Below are 19,613 nucleotides of genomic sequence, written 5' to 3'. Positions count from 1 at the left end.
GGGTGAAAAACAATCGATATTTGTAGTGTTTTTCTGTTTGTACTTTAAATTTTATTTTTGTAACACCCTGTATATTTGTTTCCACTTTCAGTCACCTAGAAAATTGGCTATTTACTAATTTCATTATCCCGGTAATACTTTATGCAATAGTACTTGCTTGCATGTGCGCGGCTATGCAGATCGTAAGTCCTACTTCAATATGGCTACATGTATTTTGTTGACTTGTAAAATCTAAACATGTACTCTATTGTTAATTAATAAAGAAGTAGAAAGATATACTTCTTTGATTTGTGTACCCCTTCTATAATTTCAGGAACAGGTCTCTAAGAGAGTTTCCTCTCTCAGTGGATGATCCCCACTATAAAAATTGTTAAGGTATCCTGTGTGATTTGTGTGCTCCTTCTTTCATTTCAGCTACAGGTCAGAACTTGCAAGAATATTTTTAAGTGTCGCCTCTCTTGAGGCGACTTAAAACTTAGAAATATTTAAACAAGACCTTATAAGGATTGTCCTTATAAGGAGTTCCCTCTCTTTGGGGGTGATCCCCCACCATAAAAATTGTTGATATGCCTGAGTATTTCGGGGATGAAGCGCAGAGACATCGCAGCTGTAGGATGGGCCGGGAGCAATGGACACATCGAAGCAGTTGACTGTCTAACGACACGCCGACAAAAAATTTAAAATTACTGTCACCCCTATTCTCTTTTCTTCTTGTACGCCACTCTCTCTTCTTTTCTTCTCTTCTTACTATTTTTCCTATTCTCTGCTGCTGCTCTCTACTTTCCTTATTCCTCCGCCATCTTCAACTTATTCCTATTTTTGCTTCGTCGTACTCTACTTTTCAAGTTATTTCTCACATTTGAATCTTGAATTTTAGTGGTATGCAACCCACATTTCTTAAATTTCTTATTCTTTAATAAAATCGCCACCTTCTGCAACTGAGATTCGAACCATGAACCTTCAGCATGCTAGGATATGCACATGCCATCTGAGCCACAACGCTCACTTACCAAACTCTATTCGTTTCAGGTATAAATGTTGTTCTTTATCTCCGCTTTTTAAAAACAACAACATTTATATATCACTTATACGCATTTCAAACACGGGTAATCAAATATGATCTTTAAATCTAATTCTGAAAACGACCATAAGAACACAGAGAGATAATTGCTTCAAAATATACTATTAAATTATATTTTATTCAAACTCATATAATCAAAAGACAGTACATACACAAATTTAATTCTGTTGCATGAAATTTAAGTACATGTGTTCAACGTTACATACAAAAGTTACTTAAGTTACAAGTTACACTTACTTGAATGTTTAATCTTCACAAACTGGTACGTAAAAGATTTTACGGACTTCATTCCACACGGGAAACAATCGTGGTATATTTCCACGATAGAATTATTTAAAAAATGCACAAAAATTTATAAATCCAGTAAGAATTCTTCGTATCGACGAGAGACATCCGACGGGCGACTGAAAACACGTGCGCACATTGAAAAAACAACTTAATTAATACTTCCAGACGCGATAACTTACTAATTACACGTCGCATACATCAATCAATGCTAAATTCTATCCGTGCTGACCGATATTAATTAAACTACCGACTTATAACCCCAAGAAATGTGAAAAATCGCCACGAGAACCGAACGACATACAAAGCATGTGCACACTACTACGCAACGCACGACCGAACATAGATTTGCAAGAATTCTATAGTAGGAGTTTGGGATAAAACCACTCACTTTCAGATTTCATGGGCGACAATTCAATAACTGTAAGCCACACTGGCTGACATTCATTGTCATTCATGCCACTATTACATTAACATCTCAAGAAACCCGATTAATAACTATGCAGATAGACGCACAAACAAAACACGTGTTCACGACACCACCGCGCACGACCGACTAAGCAGAAAAGAGAATTGTTAGCCGACATAAACATCTAATTGGGGACACCAGGTAGATAATTCCAGTATTCGTTTTTGGTATCTTAATATAAACTACTACCCGATGGAGAATTTAATTCCGCATCCCTAGACGCCGCGTTGAAATTCCTGAGCCGCCAAGGTAGCGAGCAAACCCGAAAAAATGGAAACATTTCACGGAAAAGGGTGAAATAATCACCCATTTATGCAAATTTTCTCTGATTGCAGGTCGAATTCCAGCATCAAACAAATACAACCCAACGCAGAATTTAATTCTGCATCACTAGACGCCATGCTGATTTTACTCTTCACAAGAAAGGGTGAAAAAATCACCCTTTCATGCAAATTTTCCCGGGTTACAGATCGAATTCCTGCATAAAACAAACACAACCCGACGGAAACTTTAATTTGACATCTATAAAGATCGCGCAGAAATTTCTAAGCCGCCTCTCCCGCGAGCTATACCGAAAAAACTCTAATCATTTCACTCCGCATGCGAAAATCACTTAACACCCCAATTTTCGAATTTACCAATGCATCATTCCAGCAACAAATTAATACAACCTCATGGAGAATTTAATTTAACACCTCTAGAGACGTCCCTTTTGCGAGTTAAAGCTACTCGTAGACAACAGTGCTGCAACTACCAAATACCCGCAACACTACAACAAATAAAACGCAAAGTCGGGACGACTAGCACGACATTAGCACGAGAAGCAATAATACAATACAGTAAAAGTCGTGAGGCGTATGTGCAATACAATGATAACCTCTCTTGATAACCCTTTTTATGACGCCAAAATATGTACAAGAAGGTTGGTTTGTGGCAAATGGCTGGACGAATAAGATCCGTCCTTAAACAAACTAATCTTAGTGGTTATCGTCATAAAGAGTTTACACTGCATGTTATTCCACAAGCATTCATCAAATCAATCGTCCAAGGTCCCGAAATATATACAATTCTAATTATAAGTGAATTAAAAGAATGCGTTTGTGGTATAAAAGTCAGGAAGTTCTTTATGTGTCATTCCCTGTGCGCATTATTTGTACTGGTTTAAAAAAGAATGTGTGTGCGCAAGTGTTTTCAAGATAAGCGATAAATTATAGAAGTATAGCATCTCCTCGAAACGCAGCTGCTCTCCACCAGGCTGGAAAGTGTTCCTTGGTTGATGTCGTGGCAGGCGATTCTCCAGTGCATTTTCCACCGCAGTGTGCGGTGTTTTACGCTCAAAATTAATTTCTATAATATTTCTAAAATTAAGTTTGATATGGTAATAAAAATACATGGTATGCTAAGTTAACTGCCGCGTATAAATTAAATGAAATACCAATAAACAAAAATAATGAAAATGTGTACTTTACCTTTCTTTCTCGCGGTGCATGAAGGTCGTTGGAACATGGACAATACGGACGCCATTGCTGATAGCCAGAAGATGATCTTCGGGTAAATATTTGGCGCAGAATTCACCAAGAACTAAAATTAAATCTCATTTAACTACGGTAATACTAGACACGGTTAGATAAACAAAAAAGTTCACAACAATTACAAAATAAGATAACGTTCTAACCGTGCGTAAGCAAAGACCTTGCTAGCACAAATAGGTGAATTTAACGGGGACAGCAATTTCAGAAAAAAAAATAAAGAAAGTCTGCACTTTACCGTTCTTTCTTCCCTTCCACGAAGATCATTGTCCATGTTCCCGGGACAAAATACCAAACACAACGACACAGATAGACGTTGCAGGGACATGCTACCTGTATATCGCGAGCGTGCAGTATAAACAAGTTGATAGCACGCGGCCAGCTTGGATCAGGCACAACAAACGCTAATATAAATTAACGATTGTGTATATTCGACACCCTATTAACCACGAATAAAACACTAAACACGTAAGTAATAACTAAATGCAGTCGATAGACAATCGAAATGAACGCGATTTACCAAAAAACAAACTCAAACTAAAATGAATAGCCGCGAAAAACACGTCCGACCCATTCCACGATCGGGACAAAACTGCGTTGACCACACCACCCAGTATTTTAAAAATTGCAAGAAAAGGCGTAACTTTGGCGACGATTTTGAGGCAGTTACGATGAAATTTCGCGGGAGTTCAGGGGTGAATTGTAAAAATGCACTCTTGCCCTATCATAGAATAAAGAAAAAACTAAAATATGGCAAAGGGGTCTCAAAATATGACCTATTTTCCACCGCGTGTTTTAAAAAATGCAAGAAAGGGCAAACTTCGGCGGCCATGTTGAGGCAATTACGATCGAATTTCGCAGAACTTCAGTCGTGCATTTTAAAAATGCACTCTTGTCCTACCATAAAATAAAGAAAAAACTAAAATATCATGAAAGGTTCCCGAAATATCGCCTGTTTTCCATCGCGTGTTTTGAAAATTGCAAGAAAGGGCGTAACTTCGGCGGCCATTTTGAGGCAGTTACGACCAAATTTTGCGGGAGTTCAGGGGTGCATTTTAAAAATGAACTCCTGCCTTACAATAAAATAAAGAAAACACTAAAATATGACAAAGGGTTCGCAAGATATGACTTATTTTTCACCGTTTGTTTGGAAAAGAAAAGGCCTAACTCTGGCGGCCATTATGAGGCTGTTACTACCGAATTTCGCGGAGGTTCAGGGGTGCATTTTTTAAATGCACTCTTGCCCTATCATAAAATAAATAAAAAGCTAAAGTATGACAAAGGGTTCCCGAAATATGGCTTGTTTTCCACCGCGTCTTTTGAAAATTGCAAGAAAGGGCGTAACTTTGGCGACCATTTTGAGGCAGTTATGACCGAATTTCGCGGGCGTTCAGGGGTGCATTTTTAATACCGCACTCTTGTCGTATCATAAAATAAAGAAAAAACTGAAATATGACAAAGGGTTCCCAAGATATGGCTTGTTTTCCACCGCGTGTTTTGAAAATGGCAAGAAAACGCATAACTTTGGCGGCCATTTTGAGGCAGTTACGATCAAAATTTACAGGAGTTCAGGGGAGCATATTAAAAGAGCACTCTTGTCGTATCATAAAATAAAATAAAAACTGAAATATGATAAAGGATTCGCAAGATATGGCTTGTTTTCCACCGCGTGTTGTAAAAATTGCAAGAACACGCGTAACTTTGGCGGCCATTATGAGGCAGTTACGATCAAATTTTGCGGGAGTTCAGGGGTGCATTTTAAAAGTGCATTCCTGTCGTATCATAAAATAAAGAAAAAACGGAAATATGACAAAGGGTTCCCATGATATGGCTTGTTTTCCACCGCGTGTTTTGAAAATTGCAAGAAAACGCTTAACTTTGGCGGCCATTATGAGGCAGTTACGATCAAATTTCGCGGGAACTAAGGGGTTCATTTTAAAAATGCACTCTTGCCATATCATAAATTAAATAAAAAGATAAAATATGACAAAGGGTTCCCGAGATATAGCCTATTTTCTATCGCGTGTTTTTAAAATTGCAAGAAAAAGCGTAATTTTGGCGGCAATTTTGAGACAGTTACGACAGAATTTCGCGGAAGTGCAGGGGTGCATTTTAAAAATGCACTCTTGCCCTACAATAAAATAAAGAAAAACTAAAATATGACAAAGGGTTCCCATAATATGGCTTGTTTTCCACCGCGTGTTTTGAAAATTGCAAGAAAAGGCGTAACTTTGGCGGCCATTTTGAGGCAATTACGACCGAATTTCGCAGAGCTTTAAAGGTGCATTTTAAAACTGAACTCTTATCCTATCATAAAATAAAGAAAAGACTAAAATATCACAAAGGGTGCCCGAGATATTGCCTGTTTTCCACCGTTTGTATTGAAAATTGCAAGAAAAGGCCTAACTTTGGCGGCCATTTTGAGGCAGTTACGACCGAATTTAGCGGGGTTCAGGGGTGCATTTTAAAAATGCACTCTTGTGGTATCAGAAAGGATTCCCGAGATATGGCCTTTTTTCCACCGTGTGTTTTGAAAAACGCAAAAAACGGGCAAAGTTTGTCGTTTCCTTCGTTTTTTATATTACCCGCAATTAAAATATATTGTAATACGCAGGTCATAAAACATTTGACCGAATAATATAACTTAATAAAAACTTACCAATGCAGTGCTCATTGGATTGCTAGGGCACAGCAAGTACTGCAATTAAAAGAAAACATAAGTTAAAATAAAAACATTGCATACAATATAATATTATATTCGTACATCAGAGAAAACAAACATACTGTGCTGAGTAGCACAAGTCAGATATAAGTTACTTACTCAAGTACGAGGGGACCTCCTAATGACGGGAAACATCAGGGCAACAATATGCATTTGGAATGTAAACATCAAAAATTATGGATATTAAACGTACAATTAAATTACAATTAAATACTCAATTGAAGAGTCCGATAAAACGATACGAATCGCGCGAAATACGTTTAGATGCGCCAGCAAGCAACGATGCGGCAGTTCCCAATAAGACAATGTGCCTGCAGCATGAACCCCGCAGGTAAAAGCAATAGAATTGTGCGTGAATTGCAACAGGCATGTTACCTGCGATCACAACTGAACTAAGGACGTGACAACGTGCGGCGTAAGGGGATGGCAACGATGACACACGGGCATTCGATGAGAAAGTGTAAATTGTGTTCAAAACAAACAGAATTCTCGTATCAAATGCCAACGTTTGCTGATAAATATAGAAATAAAGAAAACAATTCTATTTTATGATTTTTAGTTCAGGCAAGTGCTATCTCTGAATGCTAAGAATAGTATTCCCGCAATTAAAATTATTTAAACTAATCAAAAATTAAAATTCGAGTTGTGTAATTCTAATTTCTCATGGACTAAAAGTGCTAAAAAGTGCAAAGTGCAAAAAGTGCTTTCTTTTTTCAGCCAATTTATTCAATTGCGAATATCTCGTAAACTAAAAGCTGTAGAAAGGAACGGATTGAAAAATATTGAAGTCACAACAATTCATGATAAGACTACCTACGCGATTTGCAATAGACACGATACTTGCGATCTAAACTAAACTAGAATATGCTGCATGCAGCAAGTTGATGCGGCGTGAGAAGACGGTGCGCGGGCCACATGCGATAAAAAGTTGTTTATATCGAATCGCTGATAACAACACTGTATACAAAATTATTCTCGTGGCCACGTTTGTCGATAAATATAAAAATAAGTCGTATAACTCGATTTTATGATTTTTAGTACATCCTAATGCCATCTATGAATGCTACAGAATTAATAAAATTAATAAAACAATAAAATTCAAATCATGAAATTATTATTTCTTATGCAAAAAGATTGACCGATTTTACATCAAATATTTAAGGCATATTTAATTTGAACATGGATTGCTATGTTTATATTTTAGCAATGAACAAATCCAACTGAATTTTAAAGACAATTTATACTAAAATAAAAGACTCGTAAAAACGTTTTGTTGCAACTTCAGTAGAAAAAATTATAAATTTCAACTGAAGTTTTCTGCTGAAAATTATCACATTTGATTAAATTACGGGTAAACTATGAGTCCAACAGTAAAATTTTACTAAAATAAAATGATCAGGAGAATGGTTTATAGCAACATCCAAAATAAAAACTTAAATTTTCAAATTTAATTTTTCTGTGAAAAATGTGAGTTCACATTTGATCAAATTGCGGGAAAACTATGAGTCCAAGAGTAAAATTTTATTAAAATAAAATGCTCAGGGAGACCTTCTATAACAACTTCCAAAATAAAAACTTTAAATTTACACATTTAATTTTTCTGTGGAAAATGTAAGTTCACATTTGATAAAATTGCGGGAAAACTATGAGTCCAAGAGTAAAATCTTATTAAAATAAAATGCTCAGGGAGACCTTCTATAACAACTTCCGAAATAAAAACTTTAAATTTACAAAATTAATTTTTTGTGAAAAATGTAAGTTCACATTTAGTCAAACTATGGGAAAACTATAGGTCCTAAAGTAAAATATTACTCAAATAAAATGCTCATGAGCACTTCTTACAGGAACATATAAAATAAAAACTTTCAATTCCCAAATTTAATTTTTCTGTGGAAAATGTGTGTCTACATTTTATCAAATTGCGAGAAAACTATTAGTTCAAGAGTAAAATTTTACAAAAATAAAATACTGAGGAGGCCGTTTTAGGGTAACATTGAAAATAAAAACCTCAAATTTTCAAATTTAATTTTTCCCGGGAAATGTAAGTTCACATTTAGTCAAATTACGAAAAAGCTATGAGTCCTAGAGTAAAATGTTACTATGATAAAGTGTTTAATTGAAAAAACGTCGCTCTGAACATCCGTAATAAAAAGGTTTGAATTTCCATTTTCAAATTTTCTGCGGAAAGCTTGACCGAAATTTCCGCAGAAAGAAGCTTAAGATATTCATTCTCTAATTGCAGAAAAACCGGAAAATCGAAAAATAGATACTATAAACGATGAAAAATTTCACTCACCAGTGTATCGAGCACCGTAAATCAAATGCGAGTAGATATTGAAATAAACAAGAAACAAATGAAATGAATCTGAGTTCGGGAGGAACCTAAACATTGCCTTAAAAATTATCTAATTTGCCATAATTATTTAAATAATAATATTTACCAGGTAGAACAGCCGCCCGTCTTGTTCTGCTGAAGACAAAAATGGTTCGCACAACTCCAAAATATTATTTACAATCACACAACATGGCCGATTGGCGTGCGACGGCAAGCGATACCAGATACACGCGAAACTATAATAAACACACAAACATTGACTTCCGAAGATTACATACGCGATAAATATTTAGCCACTAAAACCCGTCTATTAACACTAAATTCAAGCAAATATAACGCGATATAACAAATTTACAACACGAAACACGAATATCCATTTAAGTTTTAGTACTTATCGAAGTAAGAGTTGCGTGCCGGCTACACAACAACTGGGCACGCCGGCTATCACTCGCAGGAATATTTTTAGCAAATACATGTATTATTGCGCCATCTGAAGTTACTTTTGAGTACCTCAAGAAAATACAAAGTGTATCAAAAAGTGTGGCGTGCATATGAGGCAGTGAGTGATTGGCTATAAGTCAGTGTATGATCACGCACTTAAATAGCAGTGCGCGTGTGTCACACGTACACGCAACTGCGCATGCACCACCCTGTCTGAACGAATAGCAATTTTTACACATAACTGAAAGTTTCAAATGTAGATGTCGCTTGAATGTATTAATTCAAATCAAACTTTGCAATTTTAGTGCAAATATTCATCAATTTAGCAATAAATAAACACTGCATAAATAGTCAATGAAAGTATTCGTCATAAAATCACATATTTTCTTTAAAATCGCATCAAATCTCTTCAAAAACGAAGTGCGAGAGGTGCGAGAACGGGTGTCATTATTCATTTTATTTTATATCGGAAGTCGACCGACGAAGCGAATCAAATTCGCATTCAAATTTAGCTCATGACTGCGATTGGAACTCGAAAGCGATTGCTAAAACAAAGAAGAGAACGAGAGTTAGAACCAGCCCCCTTAAACTCCGTGTTGCCGAATACGACTCAATGTTGTCGCTATTTGCAGAGAGCGAATATTTACAGAGAAGTATAGTTGCAACGGTTGTAATATAGTTGCGTAGTTTAGCCATATGATAACAACACAAACGGTAAACCGCTATCGTGCAACTAAACTACCAGCGCCAGCTCTTTCTTGCGTCTTTCTCCCATTTAAGTGACAGGGGGCTGCTTCAAACAGCTCACATGAGACAAGATCGGATTTAATATTTTTTTGATTTTATTTTCATCCGTACGTATTTTAATTCTCCCGCGCTGATAGTAAAATTTATAACCTAAACTTAAGACTATTAAACTTGTAATAAAGTTAAAACATTTAAGTACTGATTGTTAGTAGACAGCCCACAACCTTACAACTAACATCTAACAATGTAAGATATAAAAACAATGTTCGCAAATGTGAGCGACTTGATATAAATAATGCATTTTTTGTAAGTAATTTTATAAAATATAAAAATCTTAGAAATGTAATTTTGCTTTGACTCCGAACGTTTTAAGCTGCTTGTCGACGGTGCGGGGTGTTTCAATGCGAATGGACGGTTTCAGGAGCGTAGCATGCGGACTCTGCAAACTGATTGTACTCCTTGCAGCACCATCCTTCCTCGACATTTCAATCTACGATAGAAAACATTATAAAACATTTGTCAAAAATCGTTAAAGGTTTTGTTTTACCTCAAACTTGGAATACTCAATGTCATTCTCATTGGGCTCTGTTCGTTTCGAAGACTTAATTTGTTCGCGCATTGCAGCAATGCGCTTCTTTTTATCTGTGGATAGGCGGATTTTCGCTTTGGTAATCGATCTTCTTGCAGTAAGCACTCTTCGCGCTGGCGCTGTTTTTGGTGTACGCACTAGAATTGTCATAAAAAGATGTTTTAATGAAGAATATTCAATTTTAAAAACTTTAAAACTCACTTGGCGTGCGTAAATTATGGGGTGTAAGATGATTTCGCGTTGATAACTGTGCCATACTCGGTGATTTGTATAAGACTCGAGGTGTCATTTTGCTAGAGCTCATTGTCACGTCACGTTTTTGTTTCCTTGCGCTCATTTGCTCCTTCTTTTCCTATAAAATAAATCAATACAATCAATCAATAATCTATAACTACACAATGCAAATCACAAATAAAAAAAGGAATTATATGGGGTTGTTCTTACTTTTAATAGTTTATTTGTATGAACTTAAACTAATATTACACCAAATCTTAAGACTAACATATCACATTTATACTTTTAAATATATACATTAACACTGCAATGTATAAGTTGATGTAAGCTGTCCTAATACAGCTTCGTGTAACGCATCCATAATCAACTTCTCAACGAAAACCACTTGTTCCTTATTTAACTGTCTCATTTTCATGCCAGCTAACTTCAGAAACAATTGAATTCGTTCTTCTTCTGAGGAATGAGTATCTTCTTTTGGGCCTGTATTAGTAGAAAACAATTTTATTGATGAAGATGGTGCATTTCGTCGTGGTTTTACTGTTTTCTTTGTAAAAGTTCTTGAATCTACTTTAGGTGGGCATTGAACAGGAGTGCAAGGTGTTACTTTAATAGGTTTTACAGCTTTTACAGTAGGAACAGGAATATTCGACTTAGGCACAGAAGATTTTGGTGTTGTCAACTTAGGTTGGTACGATAAACGCCTTGAAAGAACATTGGTATTCTTTTGTTTGGAAAGTTGACTTTCGCTTGCAACTAATAACTTTTTCTGCACGTTTGGTTTCCTACCAAGTGGTGTGTTGAACATTTCATCTTTAGAACTCAAATTACCCGTTGATCGTGCATTACCAAATATACTATTTGTAAGGTTTTCAATATTATTGATTAAACACAATGCGACATTGTCATATGCCACACGGGAGTCTCCATTAGAAGAACGCCTTGAAGATGATGACGATGATGTTGATGATGAAGATGAACCTAAATGTGTATTGTGTGTAGTGGTGTCTTGTGTGAGTGTGGTAAGTGTCTGTTGAATAAAATAAAAAATAAGGATATGTCAAACTACTATTACATTACTAAAAGTTGAGCTTCTTCCACTGTCGAACACCAATTTTCTTCTTTTTTCTTCACATAATTCATCACAACTCACACGCGAATAACTTTAGCGCGATAGTAAATTGTAAAAATCAACCAAAGCGGATGTATTTTTACAAAACGTTTAAAAATTATAAAAGAAAAAATATATATAAATTGTAGACTTACTTGTTCCAGAACTTCACGTGACCTCTCGATTAAACTTTCGATCGTGTCGTCGAAGTACGTAAATTTCTCACCATGCTTCTCCTCATACTGCACGGCAAGATTGAGTAGTTGCTCCTCGATGCACGGAATCTTCTTCGTAACAGCTTTGCGTTCCTTTTCTTCTTTTAGCAGCTGCCCACCACGATTCTTGAATCTATCGGGTGCATTCGCCCGTTCATCCAAATCACGCATTCGCTTGTATAGCACATCACGCTGCTTCAATAGCTCAAAAATCTCCTGATTATTTCGCAAATATGCTTTCACTCTTTCAATCTGCATATCATGCAAAGTGAGTAGGTCTTCGGTGAACATATCATCTTCCATGTAGATCGCAAATTCCGCGCGTCGAGCTTCGGCAAATCCAGCTTCATTCCAACGATCGATCAATTCCGTGCGTAGTTTGACAATAAATTTCTAAACAAACAAAATAACAACTAAATTAAAATTTGATTTTCGACTGCAGATAATAGAAATAAAAAAACACTTACGCCAAGATTAGTTTTGCGGATTAATTCACACCGCTTCACTTCTGTTTTGAATGCTTCTAAAGTTTTATAATTCAGCCCGACATGAGTTTGGATAAAGTCATTGCAGTACTTCACATCTTCTTCGAGAACTTTCCAGAGATGCTCAAGTGCTTCACGCAATTTATTCAACTCTTGTTCGATTTTCTCACGCATTTCCAATAAATCAAAATGAAACTGCTCCACACGCTGCATGTTTTCATCGGAAGCTTCAAAAAACAGCAGATTATCTCCGGTGATAATATCGCGTTCAAAATCAAGTTTCGGCATGAACTTAATCTCGTCGGATAGCGCTATAATTCGTTCTTGCAGGTCACGAAACTTTTCGATTCGGTGCTGTTTCTCAACTTCGAGTTCTTGTAGTTTGATTTTATACATCTCAATTTCATCCCGGCTAGGAAGAGGAGATTCTTTAACGAAGAACGGTTCACGACCCAAGGATTTGCTCACTTCGTCGCGTCGCGTCTTGAGATTGTCAATTTCCACGGTTCTTGTTGTTATTTCTTCTTGCCATCTAAACAAAACATCAAATTTAGTTAGTAAAGATTAATTATCATGATTTTAATTTGTTCTTACCCTTTAACTAACTCAATGAGATATTTCTCATCATTATATAGGCCCTGATTAGTTGGAGCAAAGCTTGGCATTTGAATGGTAAGTTTCTTACACATCTTTTCACTCTCTGTCAACAAGCTTTCAATCTTATCAATAAGAGCTTGTTGCTTCTCGATGGCTGCAGCGTGACAATCGTTAACACAAGCCTCAATCTCATCCTGGAGTTCCTCTTCCCATTTGACTTTATCATTTTCATTCAAACCGAACGTGTTAACGATGCTGTACCATGAACGCAAGCCGGTCTCGACGCTCTGAAGAATTCTTTTCACGCGCGTGTCTTCGCAAATGCTCAAGGAGCTAAGAAATATTCGTTGGTTAAACATTTAATTTCAGTTTGCCGCTCAATTGTGACTGGGAAAATATCTCAGAAATAGGATTACTTACCCGTCAATGTCCATGTTTTCTCTCATCGCAATCAAAGCTTGACACAAACAAAGGAAGGTGCAAAACAGAACACACACTGTACTTGAAAATTAAAAGCGGCTGGTAAATACGTAGTCACTAGGTAGATTGCCACTGATTACCGAAAGATGAATTTCTTATAACCGTCAACGTTTGAACCGCCAACTACCGGACGCGAATTTAAAGTGAAGGCCAGACGAGCATTCTACGATGACATATCTCCGAACTAATCCGAGTGCGCATTTGTGTGCGCATGCGCATACGGGAGTATAAAATTAAACTGAAAGGTTTAGTTTTGTTTAAAACCTGAAACAGGTAAAATCACACTTTGAATTCCTCGAAAAAGTGTCGTTAGATGTAATTAGGAAAATTTCCTATTAAACCAGTGCCCGTACCAGGTGCAAAATTATGAATAATCGCGGTATAGGTTATCACACCTGGCACAGCAAAATTTTACTGAATTAAAATTTTAGTAAATATTTTTAGGAATTCTTTAAGAAAATCAATTCCATTTTTAGTTTCAATTTAATTCCTATTATACTGATAATATTTTGCTTCCTTTATTATTTGAAAACTATTAAATGTGTGCATAAGATGTTGCCTAGATCTGTTTATACATTCCACATCTACGTGTGTTCTTATTATAAAACTTCATTACTTCATTTAATAGTTGTGTTAAAATAGTTAATTTTAATATACGCTATCATTGAAAAAGTTTTCTTTTGAATATTTGTTTTTTTAACGCTTCGTAATAGTTGCAACTGGGAGAATTTGTCAAAAATGGTATGTTATCAGAGGTTAAGTTTTTATTAGGCGAATTTTATTAGCGAATTATTCGTTTATTTTATAATTGTAATTTTCTGTATTAACATAGCACGGAAGATTGAAAGTGCGTACAAGTGAGGAGCAACAGCTTATCAAAGAAAAGCAACAAAAGCAGAAATTATTAGCCTATAGGCATGGAATGTTACTCATTCAATCCAAAAGGCATGAAAAGCCTTACGACAAGGAGAGTTTTGCCATCTGTGCTGGAATTCTGGAGAAAAATCCTGATGTTTATACATTGTGGAACTATAGAAAAGAAGTAATGCTAACACTGATTGATGATTTGTAAGCAGAGGATTAAAAAAGTGAAAAATAAATTCACAAAAATATAAATTGAATTTCAGGTCAGACAAAACAAAGAAAGTAAAAGAAGAGTTTGTAGAAAATTTGAAAAACGATTACGATGTATCAGACAAGGGTCTTGTTACCATTATTTCTATGCTTGATGATTACTTTAAAGAGAAATCTGATGACACTAGCAATGTGGAAAATGCTAGAAACAGCTTTAATAAACACCTGGAAAATATAAAAACACAGCAAGCAATACCTATCGAAATCATCTCAGATCTAGAAGAGATGTTTGTGAGGACATGCACTCTAGATGAAACCCAAGGGCTTGATGATCAGTCATTGATTGAGAAACAATTGGGATTTTATTGCAGATTATTAAAACTACGTTTGATTAAATTAATGCAGCAAGAACTTGATTTGACCGAGAGGTGTTTACTCGCCAATCCGAAATCATATGGTGCGTGGCATCATCGTTTCTGGATTTTACAGCATCATCCCAAAGCAGATTGGCAACAAGAGCTGAAGCTGGTGGAGAAGTATTTAAAGTACGATGAACGAAACTGTAAGTTCATAATTAACTTTTGTTTGTACTACTAACTAATTAATTAAAGTAAGAAAAATAATTTTAATAAATTTAAATTAAGCATAACTAGGTGAATTGTTATTTTTTTTAGTTCACTCTTGGGATTATCGAAGATTACTCCTCAAGAAACTCGGATACAAAATTGACGCCGAACTGGAATTCTCTACTGATAAGATAAACGCGAATTTCTCGAATTATTCTTCATGGCATTATCGAAGCACGCTGAAAGAATTAAACGCCGAGACATTAGAGGATGAATTACGCTTGGTGCAGAACGCTGTTTTTACGGATCCGTACGATAGCAGCACGTGGTTTTACCTGCGTTGGGTTTTAAGTAACCGGGCGGTTTCCGAGAAACATCGCGAAGCTTTGCTAAGCGATTTCGAGCAATTGCTGGAATTGGAGCCTAATTGCAAGTGTAAGATTTAGTTTTATAGAGTGTAATAATCTTTAGTTAATCCTTTTTTTCTTTTGTGTCCCCAGGGGTTTACATGGCGAAGTGTTGGATCGCAGGTAGTCTCTCATTGTCTAACAAAGATGCAATAAAGAAAAACTTAGACGTTTACCGTAAACTGATGGAATTAGATCCGATGCGGAAAGGTATGTATGCGGATTATATTAAAATAGGCGAGGAAGGTGATCAAGAATAGAATTTATGGCAGTTTTTGTTATAACAAGTTTTTGCCTAACGATTATTTTTGCTGTCTTCTAGTTTTTATCAAGTGATTTACGTATTGGGTAATAATTTTAATTTGGATTCAATCATCTGTTATATTCTCTATTCGGTTAAATTAGCAAACACTAATAAAACATTAAATATAATTATTAACATATACAGTTTACGATGTGTGATGCTCGCCGCCATCTTGTGAAATTAACTTAATGTTTCTTTTCTTGTTCGATGCGTTCCAATATTTTCTCTTCGTTAATCTCAACCTGAAACAGTAAAATAATTGATTCCTTCATTCATATGTTTAATAATGTTTACATACAGTTTTTCTCAAATTGATAAACTTTGTATTGATCTCGTCCTTCTCCAGCTTTTCAAGATATTTATTTCTCAAATAAAGTACGGTATCAATGTGAGTTTTATGCCGTACAGCCAAGTCCAAAGCCCTGAAAGACAATCGCATTAGTTAATTAATTACTCTGTGTCAATTATTTATCAATTATCGAATTATCAAGTTAGTAATTCGGCGGTTGAGTCGTAGATTTCGGCCTTGCTGATTTACTAACGAACAATGCGAATAGATTGTATGCATGTACAGCATGCGGGTGCATTCGGGATTGGTGGTTTGCGGAGAGTACGTAGTACCTATTCCAATTATGCAATCTTATGTGATTGAGTATTGCGTTATACACCATGCCGTTGTGTAGTAGGATCGATTCGGCGTGTTGAATCTGTCCGCCTAGTAGCGCGGCGCCTGCTAATTGCAATGGTCGGGGTAATTCCTTCAACATAATTACAAAATAATACATTTTAAAGGCATGATCTACCATTTGATGGAGTAAAATTATTCAATAATTGTCTCTAAGACATGTTATTATTATCCAGTATTTCAATGGTAAAATAGTAATATTTTTACTAAAATAACTAAAATACCTTCAAGTGTTGTATGTACAACACTTTATCATATTGATTGATGGCAGCGTAAGCTTCCTCGGCGATATCTAACGCATCACTTGCCGATTGAGTCGCCATGACAGCTAAACAAGCCCACAAAGTGGTCTCATCAATTGTACGGCACAGATTCAACGCGTCCGACCACTTGTTATTCTGTATGTACCCATGCAACAGAGTTGGAAACGGAGATATTGGTATATTTAACAGGGATCCATCAGTTCTGCGCACAAAAACCGCATTTCCGATGAAATCATGTATTCTCGGACTTCTGCCAAGATCCTGCGAATCGTATTGCATACTACAAAGACGCAACAGATCACGATCAAAACAAGCCGACGGGCAGTACCACACGATGAGTCTGGTGTCCTGAATAGCGCTGAGCATGTTTTCATCAGTGTTCCATTGATAGGACTGTATCTGCCCGCCCAGTTTTTGAAAGTCTTTGTGTTGTGTTTTTAATTGCACCAGAAATAGATCGCGGTTTTTGTCTAAGATGGCAACGCGCCGATCTGAAGCTGGACCGGATTGATCCAGTGCAATTTGGATAATTGCCATTGAGTGTTGTAGAGTTGAGGAGGTGTCTTGCATCGTGCGGTTTGACGCCAAGTCCATTATATGCAATAGTTTAGCATCTGCGACATCTCGTACTACTAGTGTATCCGGCGATAATGCTACTGATTGTGATCGTAAACTCTCTAAACGCATGTTGGGCCATCTGGGGGATGCTGCAAGCCTACCTTGATAACTGTATAATCCCACTGTCGTTTTCTCAACAAGTAACAGGTGCCTGCAAATAAATGAAGTAAAAAAAATGAAATAAACACACTACATTCTAACTTTTCAGATTGTAGCAACAAAGTGACATTTCCATCCTTCAGGTCAAATATAGTTGGAGTGTTCCAGTTGTTGGCGCTGTAAACATAACACTGCTTTGGGGTTGTAAGAACAAGATGGCCATATCGCATTGATAGTTGTATGACTCTTTCGGGTACGTCTAGTAGTTCAGTGGTGTCTGTTTGGACATCATGCACTGCCACTGCTTTCTTCTCAGTGACTGTTGCTGTGTAGTTGCCGTACTCTACACTTCGATCTACTACGTGGGCGAAGATGACTTTACCATTAGCACAGGCTCCAGCTAATTGCGTGCCATCTGAACTCCAGCTCAGTTTTAGAATGGTACCAGTTGGAGGTTTCTCAAGACATCTGGACCACTAACAAAATAACATTTTTAAAAATGTACTTTTTGTTACCATGCATAAACTTACTCCTGAATAATCACAGAGTCGCAGAGTGTTATAAGACCCAACGGCAAAAGAGTCCCCATTTGGTGACCATGCAATTGAAGCTATCGGATGGTCGTGTAATCCGCTGGAGAATAAAGGGCGACCGTGGGAGTCCCAAACCCGGTATTTACAGTCCTCACCACCGGAGGCGATCATTTCGCACGCGGCGCTCCATGCTACGCAAAGAACTAGACCATCGTGTGCTTTCCACTACAATAAAAATTAAAAATAATTCTTATAATAAATAAAATCCAACGAATTACTTTAGTTGGTTTGGTATTTGGGGTTAAGTGTTTGATGACCAATAGTTTTCCATTTGTGTAGACGATTGCTTGACCATCTGGGGACCAGGCGGCACCATAGACAGAATTCTCACTGGTTACCACTGTAGAACGTAACATGCCACTTCGGGACCATACCTTCACAAAACCATCTTCACCACCTACAAGTTTTAGGATATTATAATTTTATTTTTATTGAAAAATTACCAGTACCTGTTAGAAGGCTAGCTCCATCATTACTCCATTGACCAATGAGAATGGCACCTTTGTGAGCTTCAACGGAACGTTCCACACGACCACCACGGTTTGCGATATGAAATCGCCCATCGGCCGACGTGATAAGCATAAGATCCGCATGTTTACCACCTGTCATTCCACCTACACGTGGAACGAACTGAAGATCAGTTGGAAAGAGATCAAAGTTGAAGCGGGCGATTCGAGTGGATTCATTGTTGGACACCGTCCAAGAGAGTAGTTGATTGTCATCACTATATGAGTTTATATTAGGTCAAAGTATTTGAGTGTTTGGCTGAGTTGCTCACCTTCCGGAGTAAACCTCTTCCGTGCTACTCCAACCAACACATGTCACAGTCTTCTCGTGAGGGGAATCTTTTGCTAAAGTAACTTTAAGCCTCATGATAGATAGAAGAATGTGAAAATTACAATCTTGACACACTGACGTTTCCTTGCCTGGAATGCGTGAAGTGTTTGCATTGACTGGTTGCTAGGTCAAGGATATAATAATGAGATGGTTTCTGTTTGTATTGTAATAAATAAATACATATTTTTATTGATGTCTAAAAGCTGTTTTAAAGCTTCTGATATACATATTTCGAACCTTTTTATCAGCGATGATTATATATAGAAATAAAACAAACCCCTGCATAGGAGTAGTGATAGAGAAACAATACAGGAAGAAAGAACTGTCGAAAACAAAAGCAAAGATACCAAACCACCAGTTGATGCCTAGCGTGAAGAACAACTGCGCAAAAAGTCGCAATTTTAATAAAAACATTGGATCATCAAATTGGCTTGACATTTTTGTCTTGTTTTGGTTTTTACAATGTAGTTCATAAATAATACGAAAGTAGATTATGATGTTGATGACCATTGCAAGACATGCTGGAGCCAGTATTGTGCTAATCAAGGTATATCCACTAGGATAACATAAACTCATTGATTCTAAATTATCTTCTCCGTAAGTGTTCTTGTTCACGGCTAAAGTTATAGTAACGATTGCCGCCGGCAGACCCCAAGTGAATAACAAGATCCATTTTATGTGAATTGATTTAGTGTTGTATACTTTGACGAATATTTGGTATTGACGGTGCGCCAACACAACCATCCAGCAGAATTGTGAGAGCACCACAAAGTGAAGACATGCTCCCAAAACAATGCATCCTATTGAATTGGCATTAGCGGAATTATAGTTAGTGCCAATGATAAGAAGA

General features: G+C 36.7%; 3 protein-coding genes and 1 long non-coding RNA gene across 5 annotated transcripts; 1 reads left to right on the top strand and 3 right to left on the bottom strand.

Moving 5' to 3' along the window:
* Positions 1-1,180: 1,180 nt before the first annotated feature.
* LOC135796091 (uncharacterized) lies at positions 1,181-8,849 on the bottom strand. 2 transcript variants are annotated; one of them, XR_010549239.1, is made up of 4 exons: positions 8,528-8,849; positions 6,024-6,062; positions 3,305-3,416; positions 1,181-3,193 (listed from the first exon to the last, which is right to left on the bottom strand). It is a non-coding gene; the product is annotated as an uncharacterized lncRNA (long non-coding RNA). The 2 variants fall into 2 exon arrangements; XR_010549238.1 differs by having other exon boundaries at positions 1,181-3,182.
* A 1,043-nt stretch (positions 8,850-9,892) lies between these two features.
* On the bottom strand, positions 9,893-13,479 carry LOC135796271 (protein regulator of cytokinesis 1-like). The gene is made up of 7 exons (XM_065308209.1): positions 13,258-13,479; positions 12,835-13,170; positions 12,223-12,772; positions 11,696-12,148; positions 10,400-10,550; positions 10,157-10,335; positions 9,893-10,099 (listed from the first exon to the last, which is right to left on the bottom strand). The coding sequence occupies exons 1-7, from the start codon at positions 13,281-13,283 to the stop codon at positions 9,944-9,946; spliced, it is 1,851 nt and encodes a 616-aa protein (XP_065164281.1). The 5' UTR covers positions 13,284-13,479; the 3' UTR covers positions 9,893-9,943.
* A 383-nt stretch (positions 13,480-13,862) lies between these two features.
* LOC135795773 (geranylgeranyl transferase type-2 subunit alpha-like) lies at positions 13,863-15,796 on the top strand. The gene is made up of 5 exons (XM_065307555.1): positions 13,863-14,058; positions 14,150-14,385; positions 14,445-14,953; positions 15,066-15,392; positions 15,458-15,796. Exons 1-5 carry the CDS (start codon positions 14,056-14,058, stop codon positions 15,622-15,624), a joined length of 1,242 nt encoding a protein of 413 aa, XP_065163627.1. The 5' UTR covers positions 13,863-14,055; the 3' UTR covers positions 15,625-15,796.
* On the bottom strand, positions 15,732-18,861 carry LOC135795772 (intraflagellar transport protein 80 homolog). Its single transcript, XM_065307554.1, has 9 exons — positions 18,705-18,861; positions 18,376-18,650; positions 18,145-18,323; positions 17,864-18,091; positions 17,436-17,809; positions 16,578-17,385; positions 16,290-16,426; positions 15,967-16,090; positions 15,732-15,910 (listed from the first exon to the last, which is right to left on the bottom strand). Exons 1-9 carry the CDS (start codon positions 18,797-18,799, stop codon positions 15,854-15,856), a joined length of 2,277 nt encoding a protein of 758 aa, XP_065163626.1. The 5' UTR covers positions 18,800-18,861; the 3' UTR covers positions 15,732-15,853.
* Positions 18,862-19,613: the final 752 nt, after the last annotated feature.

This window comes from Atheta coriaria, unplaced genomic scaffold (genome assembly GCF_025399875.1).
Source record: "Atheta coriaria isolate IRGN ID8LTWV9N9 unplaced genomic scaffold, Caltech_Dcor_3.1 hic_scaffold_7_pilon, whole genome shotgun sequence".
Taxonomy (NCBI): Eukaryota; Metazoa; Arthropoda; class Insecta; order Coleoptera; family Staphylinidae; genus Dalotia; species Dalotia coriaria.
This window is presented reverse-complemented; position numbering and strand designations above follow the sequence as displayed.